Here is a 12,360-nt window from a genome sequence, read left to right as displayed (position 1 = left end):
GTGAGAGCATGTTGTCTTGAACAGCAGTTCTGAAGTCGCTTTCTGGAAGATACAGTTTGACTTTCTTTAGAATATAGAACTGGTACCAGGCCATTTTTGGTTTTTGGCACTGTGCGCCTTGAAGGTGAGGCTGATGCCCTGGGATAGTCTAAGTGACTTGGCATTTCGTAAACCTTAGGGTTCCAAGCTGTCATGGTTCATGTCATTGAGCTAGGTTTGTACCGTATCTTGTTTGTTGTTGTTGGCAAATAACAAGAATTCTGTTTTGGTTGTGTTGAGCTTCAGGCAGGCACTGGACATCCAGATCTAGATGATGTGCAAGCAGTGTTTGAGGCTTAAGATGTCTGCAGAAGAGGAGACTTTGAAGTAGAGTTGTGCATCATCAGCATATTGGTGAGTCTTGATACTATTTTTAGTGAGTAGAGCACCAAGGGGCTCCATATAAAAGTTGAAGATGACAGTATACAGTGTGGAACTATGGGGCATTCCACAGGTGATGTCATGTCAAGGTGCCCATGTGAATAAATTGGCATCGGTTGGAAAGGTAGAAGAACCAGTGAAGGACATTACCTTTTAATCCTATTCAAGACTCCAAGGTGCGTATGAGCGTGGGATGGTCACTGTGTCAAGGACAACTGAAAGGTTCAGCAACATAAGGAGGAAGGGATCATCTTTATCTGTGATCAAGAGGGCATAGACTACAATGTGTAAGGTATGGGCCTCCAGCTGCAGCGTGATCTGAAGCAGACTGGTAGTTTGTCGGAGATGGTTAGCACTGATGTGTTGAATATAGACTACTTTTTTCTGATCTTGCCAATGAATGGTAGGTGAGCGATGAACCAGTAGTTTGCAAGGTCATCCGTGTCTAGTGAAGGTTTCTTTTGGAGTGGGTGAATTTGTCCCATCTTGAGAGCTTCTAGGAAGATGCCATGAGTGAGGGAGGCATCAGACACTTTCTCCCCAGGTTTTACCCTTAAAAATCTGGTGCAAATCTTGGTCATATATAGAACTTAATACAGCAACTCCTTACTCAATGGCCTACCCAAATCCCAACTGTCACCATTAAATATGCATCACTCCTCACTGACGTGAAAAAAGTGAATTGACCACATCATACCAATTCTTTCTTCCGAGCTACTTCACAAAGCTGGGAGTATCTATAAAAGGCATGTATTACATATAAGGCCTTACACCTCAACGCTCCAACGTTCTTCGTCTCACTCTCCTGGAGGTAACAAATTGCCTGAGGAACAAGATCGCCTTTCGTCTCAATCTACTTAAATGTAAAAAGTCATCCATGCTGAAACATTATTTCTCTAGAAATGCCCCCAAAATTTGAAATACTCTGCCTCCAAATCTATTAACCTCTTTCTTTGCTTTATTTAAATTGAAAATAAAATATTTCTATTAAACAACCTAAACCATTGCATTCTTTTAACTTTAAACATTCTTTTAAATCTTGACTTTAACTTTTGCTAGATCAGCCCTCATATCATCCCTGCCAGTTTTGGATGTCACGCCAACCTCTACACTTTATAATCCTCATTCTATAATGTAGATATCTGAATATAGATTTGCATGCTTGTTATCATTCATTATGATTGCCTGTTTAATATAAAGCACTCTAACTTCCTAGTTGGGGTTGAGTTGCACCTTAAAAAGAATAAGCATTGGCAAAGCTAATAGTTATTGCCTATGCGAGGGATTTTGGCTTTGGCAAGGTGTTTTAGTTATGTTGTACACCATCGTGGCTTCTGTTCAGCATGTCTAAAAGTTAGTGTGTGGTGTGGCATGGGATGGGGTGGGGTAGAGTGTAATGGAGAAGGTTGTGGTAGAGTGGAGAGGGGTAATGGGGTAGATTGGAGTGAAGTGAACCGGACTAGATTGGGGTAGATTAGAGTGAGGTAGATTGGAGTGGGGTAGATAGGGAAAGGGTAGACTGGGGTAGAGTGAAGTTGGGTAGAGTGAGGTGGGATATAGTGAGGTAGAGTGTAGTGGGATATAGTGGGGTAGAGTGGAGTGGGATATATTGGGGTAGAGTGGAGTGGGATATACTGGGGTAGATTGGAATGGAGTGGGGAATAATGGGGTGGTTTGGAGTGGAATGGGGTAGAATGGAATGAGTGGGGTAGATTGGGTGGATAATAAAGCAGAATGGAATGGAGTTGGGTTATATTGGGGTAGATTGGAGTAGGGTAGTTTGGAGTGGGGTGGAGTAGATTGAAGAGGAGTGGGCTGGATTGGGGGAGTGGGTTAGATTGGACTTGAGTGGGGTAGATTGGGTCGAGGGGAATGGAGTGTAGTAGTTTGGGTATAGGGAAGTGGGGTAGATTAGGTGGACTGGAGTGGGTAGATTGGAGTACGGTAGAGTGGAGCGGGTAGATTTGAGTGGATTTGGTTCGATTGGCGTCGAGTGGAGTGAGGTAAATTGGAGAAGAATGAAGTGGGGCAGATTGGAGTTGGGTGTAGTGGGGTAGATTGGGTGGATTAGAGTAGGGTAGATTGGAATAAATTGGGGTAGTTTGGAGTGAGGTAGATTAGAGTGGAGAGTGGTGGATTAGAGTGGGGTGGGTGTAGATTGCAGCGGGGTTGATTGAAGTGGAGTAGGTTGTGGGGGAGAGGAGGCGATTGTGGTGAAGTAGGGTAGATTTGAGAGGAGTTTGATAGATTGCAGTGGAGTTTTGAGTAGAGTGAGCCAAATTGGAATGGAGTGGAGTAAATTGGTCTGGGGTAGATTAGATTGGAATGGAGAGGGTTGGATTGGAGTACACTGGAGTAGGGTGGATTGAGGTAGATTGGAGTGGATTAGAGTGGGGTAGATAGGAGCAGGGTGGGGGTATTGTGGTGGAGTGGAGTGGAGTAGACTGGAGTGGGATGGGGCTAGATTGAGTGGAGTGGGGTAGATTGTAGTGGAGTAGACTGGATTGGGGTAGATTGGAGTGAAGTGAGGTACACCGGTATAGACTGAAGTGGGGTATATTGAAGTAGGGTAGATTGGAGTGGGGTAAATTGGGGTGGGGTACATAGGAGTGGGATAGATTGAAGTAGAGTTGGGTAGATTGGGATAGACTGTAGCGAAGTGGAGTAGGGTAGAGTGAAGTGTTGTGATGTGGAGTGAGTGGCATGTCATAGACTGGAGTGTCGCGTCACTGAATAGAGTGGTGTGGCATAGAGTGGAGTGGAGTGGAGTGGTGTAGTGTGGTGTATGCATGGTGTGGTAGTGCACTGCCATTATAGTTAACACATTTTCAATTGAAATGACCATTACAATTGCACCAAAATACTGTTTTACTGCACGCAAACCATAATGTATGCAAACGTCATCACCTAGTGTATTGATGTGTTTTATTCAAATATTTGTTTCCATCACACTTCAGAATTACAAAAAGAATGTGCTTGATTTGCACTCTTTGTGAAAGATTCTGAAACATCAGCACAGTTAAAAAATGTATGTTGTGTGCTAAAAAAAAACTCTCCTCCTACGTGGGTACTCAGCTCAATCGTCACATAAATTCTCTCACTTTGAAGTCAGAGAAAGAAAAGTAAACACCAATCTCAATCAGAAGACAGCTTGACATTTGACTTCTGTCTCTGAATGCACAGCACATGTGACAAGATAAGAACAAGATTCAAAGGCCTATTTACAGAAATCGAGTGTGTGGAAGAATACAATAAACAAGGTTTGGGCCACAGGATGGACAAACTGAAGCTGAAAGGCCTAAAAGCCAGCAAATAGAAAGGCAGAAAAATGTGAGAGGATTTGGCACTGCGGCCAGAGTTGCAGATTCAGGAGTTGGGGATTAGGGTTCGAGTCTCAGTGTTGGGGCAACATCATGTAATTCTGGGCAAATCACGTAATCTCCCTGTGCTCATGGACAGCGCCTGAATACCCTCACAGTTGATAAGCCGCATTATATAAATCTACAAACTTTAACTGAGTTACAAACTACAAGGCCAATGGTCAGCAATGGATGAAAGGCATTCCTAGGTTAGATTAATGAAAGGCCCCAAGATGTATTTAGCAAACCAAACGGCCATGCTGTCTGGTAGGCTTCGACCCTACAAAAAGGGGAAGAAAACAGGCCTGCATTACAGTAATGGATGAAAATGTAATGTGTGATGAGGGAATAAAGATGATGGGTCTTATTGTTAGAAATCATGGTGGCCTTGCTTCGATTCAATCCCAAACTATCTGGGAGGCTTCTAGAAAAGAGGAGATAAGGTTAGGGGAGTAGATGACATGGAAAATAGGGTACATAAGAGATTTATAACCGACTTGCTAATCCAAATGTTAAAAAAGTTGTTATGGGTAAAAAGACAGGCGAGGGAAAAAATGTGAATAAATCCTTTGGTGATAACTTGCAACCTTTTTCACCTAATAGATTTACTATGTTGAATTTTGTGGTTTAAGGTGAATCTAAGCAGAGGAGAAAAGACAAAGAAGGCAGTTCCTAAATGATGGTAGATGTAGGATCTTTTCTTAAATATCCTGAGGAATGTACAATTGCTTAACTCCAGGAACCTCGGCACCAGTAAACACCACACCTTTCACGTTAGTGGCTTTTAGAGATAAAATCTGGACTTTACTGTTGGATTGGAGAGATAGGACAAGCGGGTCCAATGATTGAGCCACAAAAGTGCTGGTGGCTCTGGTGTCTCCAGAAATCTTCATTAAGGGCGCTCAGATAGAAGTGGAGATGGGACCAGTAACAGCATCCCTCTTAAGGAGTACTCCTTTTCCTCTCTAATGGCCGTTATACCCAAGACAGATTCAATATAAGGTGTTGGCAAAATGAGGACACAAAAAAAAACAATAAACACCACACCTTTCACGTTAGTGGCTTTGGCCCAGATTCTTAAGAGCGTTAAGAGGAGATGTTTTTTTGTTAACCACAGATTTACGTTTGAGTGTGATGCTGATTGCCCTGGGATCAGTGTAGTCCCAAGAGGATATAAGGATAAAGCGGTGTCCACCTTGGATCTTTGTTTCAACATTTGCATGCAGGAGCCCCAAAGAAACCGGTGAATTGGGCCCCAAAGAAGTGTGTTTGGTATGTATAGGTGATCCAGTACTAACGAAGAGCCATTCTACTTTGCAGATTGCGACCCAGAGGAAGTCATCTTTTGGATGCAGGTATTGGATCCGAGCTGAAATAACCCTCCAGCAGATGTTGGGCCCATCATTCCTTATCTACCCCACTACCATAATTGGTCTAGAGTTCTTCTCATATATATCTTTCCTCTGGAAGCTAGAACGAGTACCAGAGCCTGTGAAAAAAGTTCACAGCATTTATTTCCTCTTCTCTGAGATTCCCACATAAAAGCAGCAAAAGATGACTGGTCCCCAACGGATGTATATATGCATGTTTTTTGTGAGCCAGCCACGTGACGATGCATTCCACAATCCATCCTTGCACCCTTTAAAACCAAACAGTAAAAAAGAAATTGAGAAAGGAAAATCCAAATGCCCAGAATGTGCAAAACCAGAGGAGAGACACAAAAATCAGAGAGAAAAAGTAATTTATGCTGAAGGCGATGATATGGTTAAAATACCTCAGTAGCACAGGTACTTTGCTCACACCTGAGTAAATAGGTGTGCTGAGACCCCCTGCGCCTAGTAGCGCCTTAGATTCATTCTCACCCCCTCCCTGTAGCTCCGGTCCTGCTTCGGCCGAGTGTTGACGGCGAGGGCAGGGCGCCGGTTTTGGCGGCCATCTTGGGTCGGGCTGGGCTGGTGACGCGATTGACAGCGCTATAAAAACAGACAGTGATGGCTTCGCGCAGCGGACGCGAACAGCGGACGCGCCGGACCTGCGCCGGAGTCGTGCCAGAGTCCTGCCCGTCTGTGCCCGTCCGCGCACGATCGAGCACAGGGCTCAGGAACTCTGGCACACACATCACCTATACTACTAATGATCTCCTAGCACTGAACTCTGACAGGCACAGTCTGTCTCCCACCATATGCGCCACTCTCAAGGAAAATAATATCCTCTGTATCCCCAGCCCTAAGAATTGCAGCCTTTTACTCCCTTTAAAATTAGCTACCCTCAACACTAGGTCACTACAGAAACACCACCTGGAAATTTTCACCCTCTTACAGGATGAGACTATCGACATTCTGACACTCACCGAAACTTGGTTGAGTGACACCTCCTCCCCGGGTATCATAGCCGCCCTCCCTAGCGGGTATGATATGATCTGGCATAACCGCCCAGATGGGGCCCGAGGCGGCGGTGTAGCAACGATCTTTAAAAAACAGTTTACGGTGACCAAAATCCTAACTGAGACCATAAATGCCGTCGACTTATTGGGGATAAAAATCACCATGAATAATTCCTGTCTTATCATCTTAACAGTTTACTGCCCACCCCAAAGTACTCCAATGTTCAATGATCTCTTTTTCCCTATAATATCGGATCTATGCACACGTTATAAAAATATTGTGGTGACCGGTGATTTTAATGTCCATAAGGATAAAAGGGATAAAGATCTATTAGCTCAGAAACTGCAGATTTCCATGACCGCTCTTGGACTGGCACAAGTAGTGGAGGCCCCAACCCACATAAAAGGGCATATTCTCGACCTCATCTGGTCCTCTATACCAAAGGTGGCTCTCACAAATATTACACCTTGTATCTGGTCGGACCACTATCTAATCTTGTGTGATATACCACAAAGCAATTCCCAGGCTAAACTCCCATTAAAAACCAAAAAAGTGCGCCAATGGAAAAAAGTCAACCTTGAAACCCTGACTAAAGTCCTGTCCAAATACAAGCAGAAAGCCATAATTCCATTAGATGGCACTGACCTAGATCTAAACTATGACATTATTGCAACCACCCTCAGACAATCAATTGATGTGATAGCCCCTGAAAAAACACAAAAAATAAAGGGTGTAGAAAAAGGGGCCCCCTGGTTTACCCAAAGCTTGCGAGATCAAAAAAGAAAGCTCCGTTATCTTGGAAGATGCTGGAGGAAATCTAAAAAGGACACTGACAGGGAATTATACAGATCATCGTTCCAACTGTATAAAAAGCTCATCGTATCAGCTAAGAAGGACTACTATGAAACACGTATGAATAATGCCACAAATATCCAGAAAGAAACCTTCCAAATACTGAAAGAGCTAAGCAAAAAAGAGGAAAAGGCAGATACATTGATTGATTGCGACACTTTCCAAGGATATTTTCTTGAAAAAGTAGCGACCATACTGTCAGATATTAAGAAAGACAATTCAACTATACACACCATGCCATTGTCCCCTTTAAACCCCTCAACCCCTATCATCACTAGATTTCCCGAAATTGATTCCACTACCCTTAGACAACTAGTAACATCTACCAAATCAGGTTCCCCCGCCGATCCCTGCCCTCCCGATATTTTTCGATTAGCAATTCAGATTTTAGAGGACCAGATCTTAGACCTCCTAAATAATTCATTAGCTACTGGATCATTACCAACTACCTTTAAAGAGGCACGGGTCAGACCCCTGATAAAAAAACCTGGGGCAGATCCAACTAGCCTGAAGAACTACAGGCCAATTTCCCAGCTGCCATTTCTATCAAAAGTACTAGAACAGCATGTGTTAAAATCATTGTCATCCCTTCTAGAATCTCACCATCTCCTCCAGGAGCGGCAAGCTGGTTTTCGTGCCCACCATAGCACGGAACTAGTAATGCTATCAGTACTGGATGAGCTCAGATGCATGGCTGACAGTAAAAAGCCAAGCGCCCTGATATTATTAGACCTTTCAGCGGCGTTTGATACTGTCAGCCATGCACTGCTTCTGGACAGACTAGCCAGGTCCGGGATAAGAGAACTAGCTCTCCAATGGCTAACGGCCTTTTTATCGGGGAGGACGCAGAGGACCCAGCTAGCAGATCAGGTCTCCGACGTGGGCGCCTTAGTTTGTGGAGTCCCGCAAGGGTCCGCGCTCTCTCCACTTTTATTTAATCTGTACTTACAGCCATTGATAGAATCCCTGGCAAACATGGGCTGTAAAGTTTTTAACTATGCCGATGATACTCAGCTGCTGCTGAGTATCGACAACACAACATCGGCTCAGTCCATAGCCCAAAATATACTACGGTTCACAGTAAATTGGATGTCGTCCAACTTATTAAAAATCAATCCAGACAAAACGGAAGTCCTCGTAGTCTCAACCTCTACTTCCCCCTGGAACGATCTGTTCTGGCCACAGGAACTTGGACCTACGCCAAAACCGTGCCCTAGTGTAAAGAGCCTCGGTATGAAAATCGATCAGGAACTCTCGATGACCAACCAAGTGTCCGCTGTGGTTGGCTCCTGTACCAACCTGATCAGGCAGCTACGTAAGCTCGTCCCCCTACTCTCAATGAATATGCTCCGAACTATTGTTTCAGCCACAATAGTGTCCAGAATCGACTACGGAAACGCGTTATACCTAGGTCTCCCAAAAAATTCCATCAATCGTCTTCAAGTTATCTTGAATGACGCAGCCCGCCTAATATTCGGAGTTCCCAGGCGGACCCATGCCTCCCCCCTGCTTTATAGATTACATTGGCTCCCTATGAAGCAGAGAGTCGAATTTAAGAGAATGTGCATTTGTCACAAAGCAATTCATGGACAGGCCCCAGCCTATATAAAAGATAGGCTGGAAGTGTATGAACCTAGACGCGCCCTGCGATCCTCCGACTCCTTTCTGCTATCCTGCCCACGCTTTAAACTGGCAACTAAAGGAGGCAGATCCTTTTCAGTCCAAGCTACCTCCATCTGGAACAAGCTGCCGGAGGTGCTTCGTAGAGAACCCAATCTTCTCCGCTTTAGGAAATCCCTGAAGACCTTACTTTTCAAGGACGCGTTCACATCCCCGTAAGATTGGCCGATATTCCATATCTTCCCTTCTTGTTTCTTGTTGCTGTACTCGGTCAGAAGCGCTTTGAGACCTGTCCGTGAGTTGGCGCGATATAAAACCCAGATACAAATACAAATACAAACCTTAACTAGCTTACACTGAGTCCAACTTAGGCAACAGAATCGTAGTGGTAGGTGACCAGAGCCATCCAGAGTGGAAGCATACGAGTGACCCATTGTTCAGCATATTTTTTAAACCTCCAAATTGAGAATATTGGGACGAGTGGGGTGGGGGCAGACTCTCTTTTTTCCTTTTGGCATCTTTCTCTCCTGACTAAGACATACCCTGTCGTGGTGCAGCGACTCCATACACCGCTGTTGATCCAGAGCATAAATGTACCTTGTGATTGTCTTATGTGCATCAATATACTGCAGGCTGCCACACAGTTATATGCAGAGAACTGCAATGCCTTGCACGAGAAGTGGTGCCAGACAGAAAATGGTGGATACCACTAGTGTTTTTAGAAGCTTTGTTTTGGTGTCCACTCAACGGATAAGGGGGGATACCCTTTCACTCCCCTACTTCCCGAAATCCATAGCACTGCCAAAGGAGAGGGCTGCAGATCTTATATCAAGGTGTATTTTGAACATAAAGTGAAAAGTTTGTCAATGTTTTCAATAGTTACCTCTTCGGCAAATATTAAATAGTGCACACCCAAGGCTCCACCAGATAGCTTGGAGATATATGAATATAATTTGCATGGTAAGAGGAAGGAGAAGTGAACCAAATTGTAATTTAATTTTGTATGTAGTAGTATACAATATAACAATTCCTGGTTTATTCTAAGATTATATTGAACACAGATGACACATGTGATGACCAGGTAGCAGATGCAAGGCCAGAAGAACCCTGCTCCATTTGGAAGTCTGCTGATGAAATCACGGGTGGCAAGGCTTTTTCCTATTAAGGAATGGACCTCTGCTGACATGGGGAGCTAGATTCATAGCTGGACTGTGTCAGGGCTTCATTTAATCACAGCCACATTATAATTGAATCACCCATCTTAACAAGTTGAAGCACATGCTGAAAGTGAAAAACATTGGCTTAAAGGTATTTTCTTTGTATTGTCGTTTTTGATTCAACCTTTTTAAGAACACTTGAAGCAACAAAATCCTTGGTTTTTAATACAATAATAACATTTCATAATTTGATATTTTGGCTGCACGCTAGTTTTTAAAACGATGCTGCTCGATCACTTAGCCTGCGCTTTCTGAAGTCAGTTTTCATTGTGTCCAGCAAGAGTTTCACTAGGTCCATTTTCCCCATGGCGATCATTGCTTTAGATAGTTCAACAATCTCCACTGTATGATTCCGACAAACCACCTGTAGCTCCTGACGGACACGCACAATGGGGTACTTCTCCTCAGCCTTCTTCACCCAGACGTCAACCTCTTTTATCAGGGTCCCGGCTGTCATCCTTTTTTGACTAAACAGAGTGAGAAGAGTTTCCATTAGACAGCGAAAGCTCTCAGTGTGCGAGGACCCAATGTCGTCCAGTTCTATTGCCCGCTTGAAGCACTCGACAGCATTAAGTTCCTCACTTTTAACCCTCAAGCACTTTCCTCGGAGGAGCTGAATTTCAGGTAAGGTGTCTCCAGGATCAAATTCCAAAGCTTTCGCAAAGAACACCAGTGCATCGTTCAGGGCATTTTCATCCACCAGAAACTGTTCTTGCATGGCATCAACACCCATGTAGTAACAGACCTTCAAAGACATGAAACATGAATTACTGTAAGACACAAAGAGTTCAACCCATCAAATGTTTCTTAACATTGCTAAGATATTGAGCCCTCTCTGACAAAATCACTCAACATTTCATATTTCAGAGGGCCTGGTTGTATCACTAGTGAGCTCGGAGAACACATCATTCTTTAGGGAGGAGTACTAGGCCTCTGTAGATTGTAAAGCAAATCTCAAGTGAAATGATAATTGAGAATGAATAGTATCCCCAATAGCAAATATCTTCTACACTGTAGGTTTAAATGGCACTTGTCCAGACACATCTTTTTCTTTTTCATTGAAAATTGAAGACCTTTTATCTTCTTTGCCAAACTCCGAATTATTAAGGTTCTCGGATGAGGCACAAGCTAAATTTCACTTGGTATGTAGTGGATATGCAAGCGGTGATATACAACTGTACTCTCACCAGAAACAAAGCCAAGCTCACATAATCTATTTCATAACTAGACAGAACAATTGCTGGCCAGGGTTAGACAACATCAGTTTGTATTCAGCAACCTTAGCCCTACAACCTTGTCCTTTGAGAACTTCAGCCTCTATTTTAGAAAACCTTGCCTTTTATTGCTCCGATATAAGCGAAATCACTTCGGGCCAGATGTAGGTAGCCTAATACCGGTCGATAATGGCCGAAATTACCAAATTTCGGCCGTTACCGACCGGTATTAGGCTTTTGAGATGTAGGTGGCCAATTTACAGACTCGGTAATTTACCGAATCGGTATTTTAAGGAATCTGTAAATTACGATTCCTTAAAATACCAATTCGGTAAATTACCGAATATGCAAATGACCGAATCTGCAATGTAGGGAGCACTCAAATGAGTGAATTGCATAGTTAAGGATTCGGTATTTACCACCAACTCAAAGTTGGTGAAAAATATTGAAAACCTTTGGTAAAGCATTTTTGTGCATTTCCAAAAGTGCCATGTGGCAGACATACATGCCCTTAGGGTGTGTATGTGTGCCACATGTGCACACATGCACGATTCAAGGGTGCAACAGGGTGTCAATGTGACACCCTGCCACCCTTGAATGTGTTCCCCCATCACCGAATCGGTATTTACCGATTCGGTAAATCCCATTCATTCCTATGGGCCTCCAGGCCCATAGGAATGAATGGGAATTACCGAATCGGTTAATACCGATTCGGTAAATACCGAATCGTACCGATTCGGTAATACTTACCAAATTTTTTCCTACATAGCATTTACCGATTCTAAAATACCAAATTGGTTAAATTCGGTATTTTAGATTCGGTAAATTTGGATTACCTACATCTGGCCCTTCATCTTTTAAAATTGCGCTCTGATTTTATGCAACTGACCTCGTTTTGCACTAAGAACTGGGGAATTTAATCAAGCAGACTGTGTTTTTAAAACGATTATATTTGTTTATAAAACAACTGAATTTGTCTTAACTTTAAAACCGACCTGTATTTGCACTTCGCACTTTGGAACAGCAGGGACGTTTGGGCATCTTGGTGGGGCTGCCAGTTTGATTTCAGTCTGCAGTCTACATGCCAAATCCCAATTGAAGCATCGAGCTTAAAAAGAGCTTTGAAGTCGTGCCAAAGGCAAGCCCGTCTGCGCCCTTCCGTGCCTGGACAGCAGGAGGAAACCTGCCCCTCCCAGCCAAAATAGGACAGTCTATTTGCATCCAAGCTTCGCTCCTAAGACAAGCCCCACACAACAACTATTTGTACTATTGGGCTATAAAGGAGGAAGCATTT

The 12,360-nt window shown here is 43.6% G+C and overlaps 1 protein-coding gene across 1 annotated transcript in view; it reads right to left on the bottom strand.

Annotated features, from left to right (window-relative positions):
• Positions 1-9,606: 9,606 nt before the first annotated feature.
• The window catches only part of TTC22 (tetratricopeptide repeat domain 22), a 154,290-nt gene continuing 151,536 nt past the window's right edge, over positions 9,607-12,360 (bottom strand). The window contains exon 7 of the mRNA XM_078670243.1: positions 9,607-10,597. Within this exon, the coding sequence (XP_078526369.1) occupies positions 10,067-10,597 (531 nt within the window). The 3' untranslated portion in view covers positions 9,607-10,066. The remainder of the gene's footprint in view (positions 10,598-12,360) is intronic.

This window comes from Lissotriton helveticus, chromosome 1_2, assembly GCF_964261635.1.
Source record: "Lissotriton helveticus chromosome 1_2, aLisHel1.1, whole genome shotgun sequence".
Lineage (NCBI taxonomy): Eukaryota > Metazoa > Chordata > Amphibia > Caudata > Salamandridae > Lissotriton > Lissotriton helveticus.
Note: the sequence above shows the minus strand (reverse complement) of the source record. Positions and strands in the feature narration are given on the sequence as shown.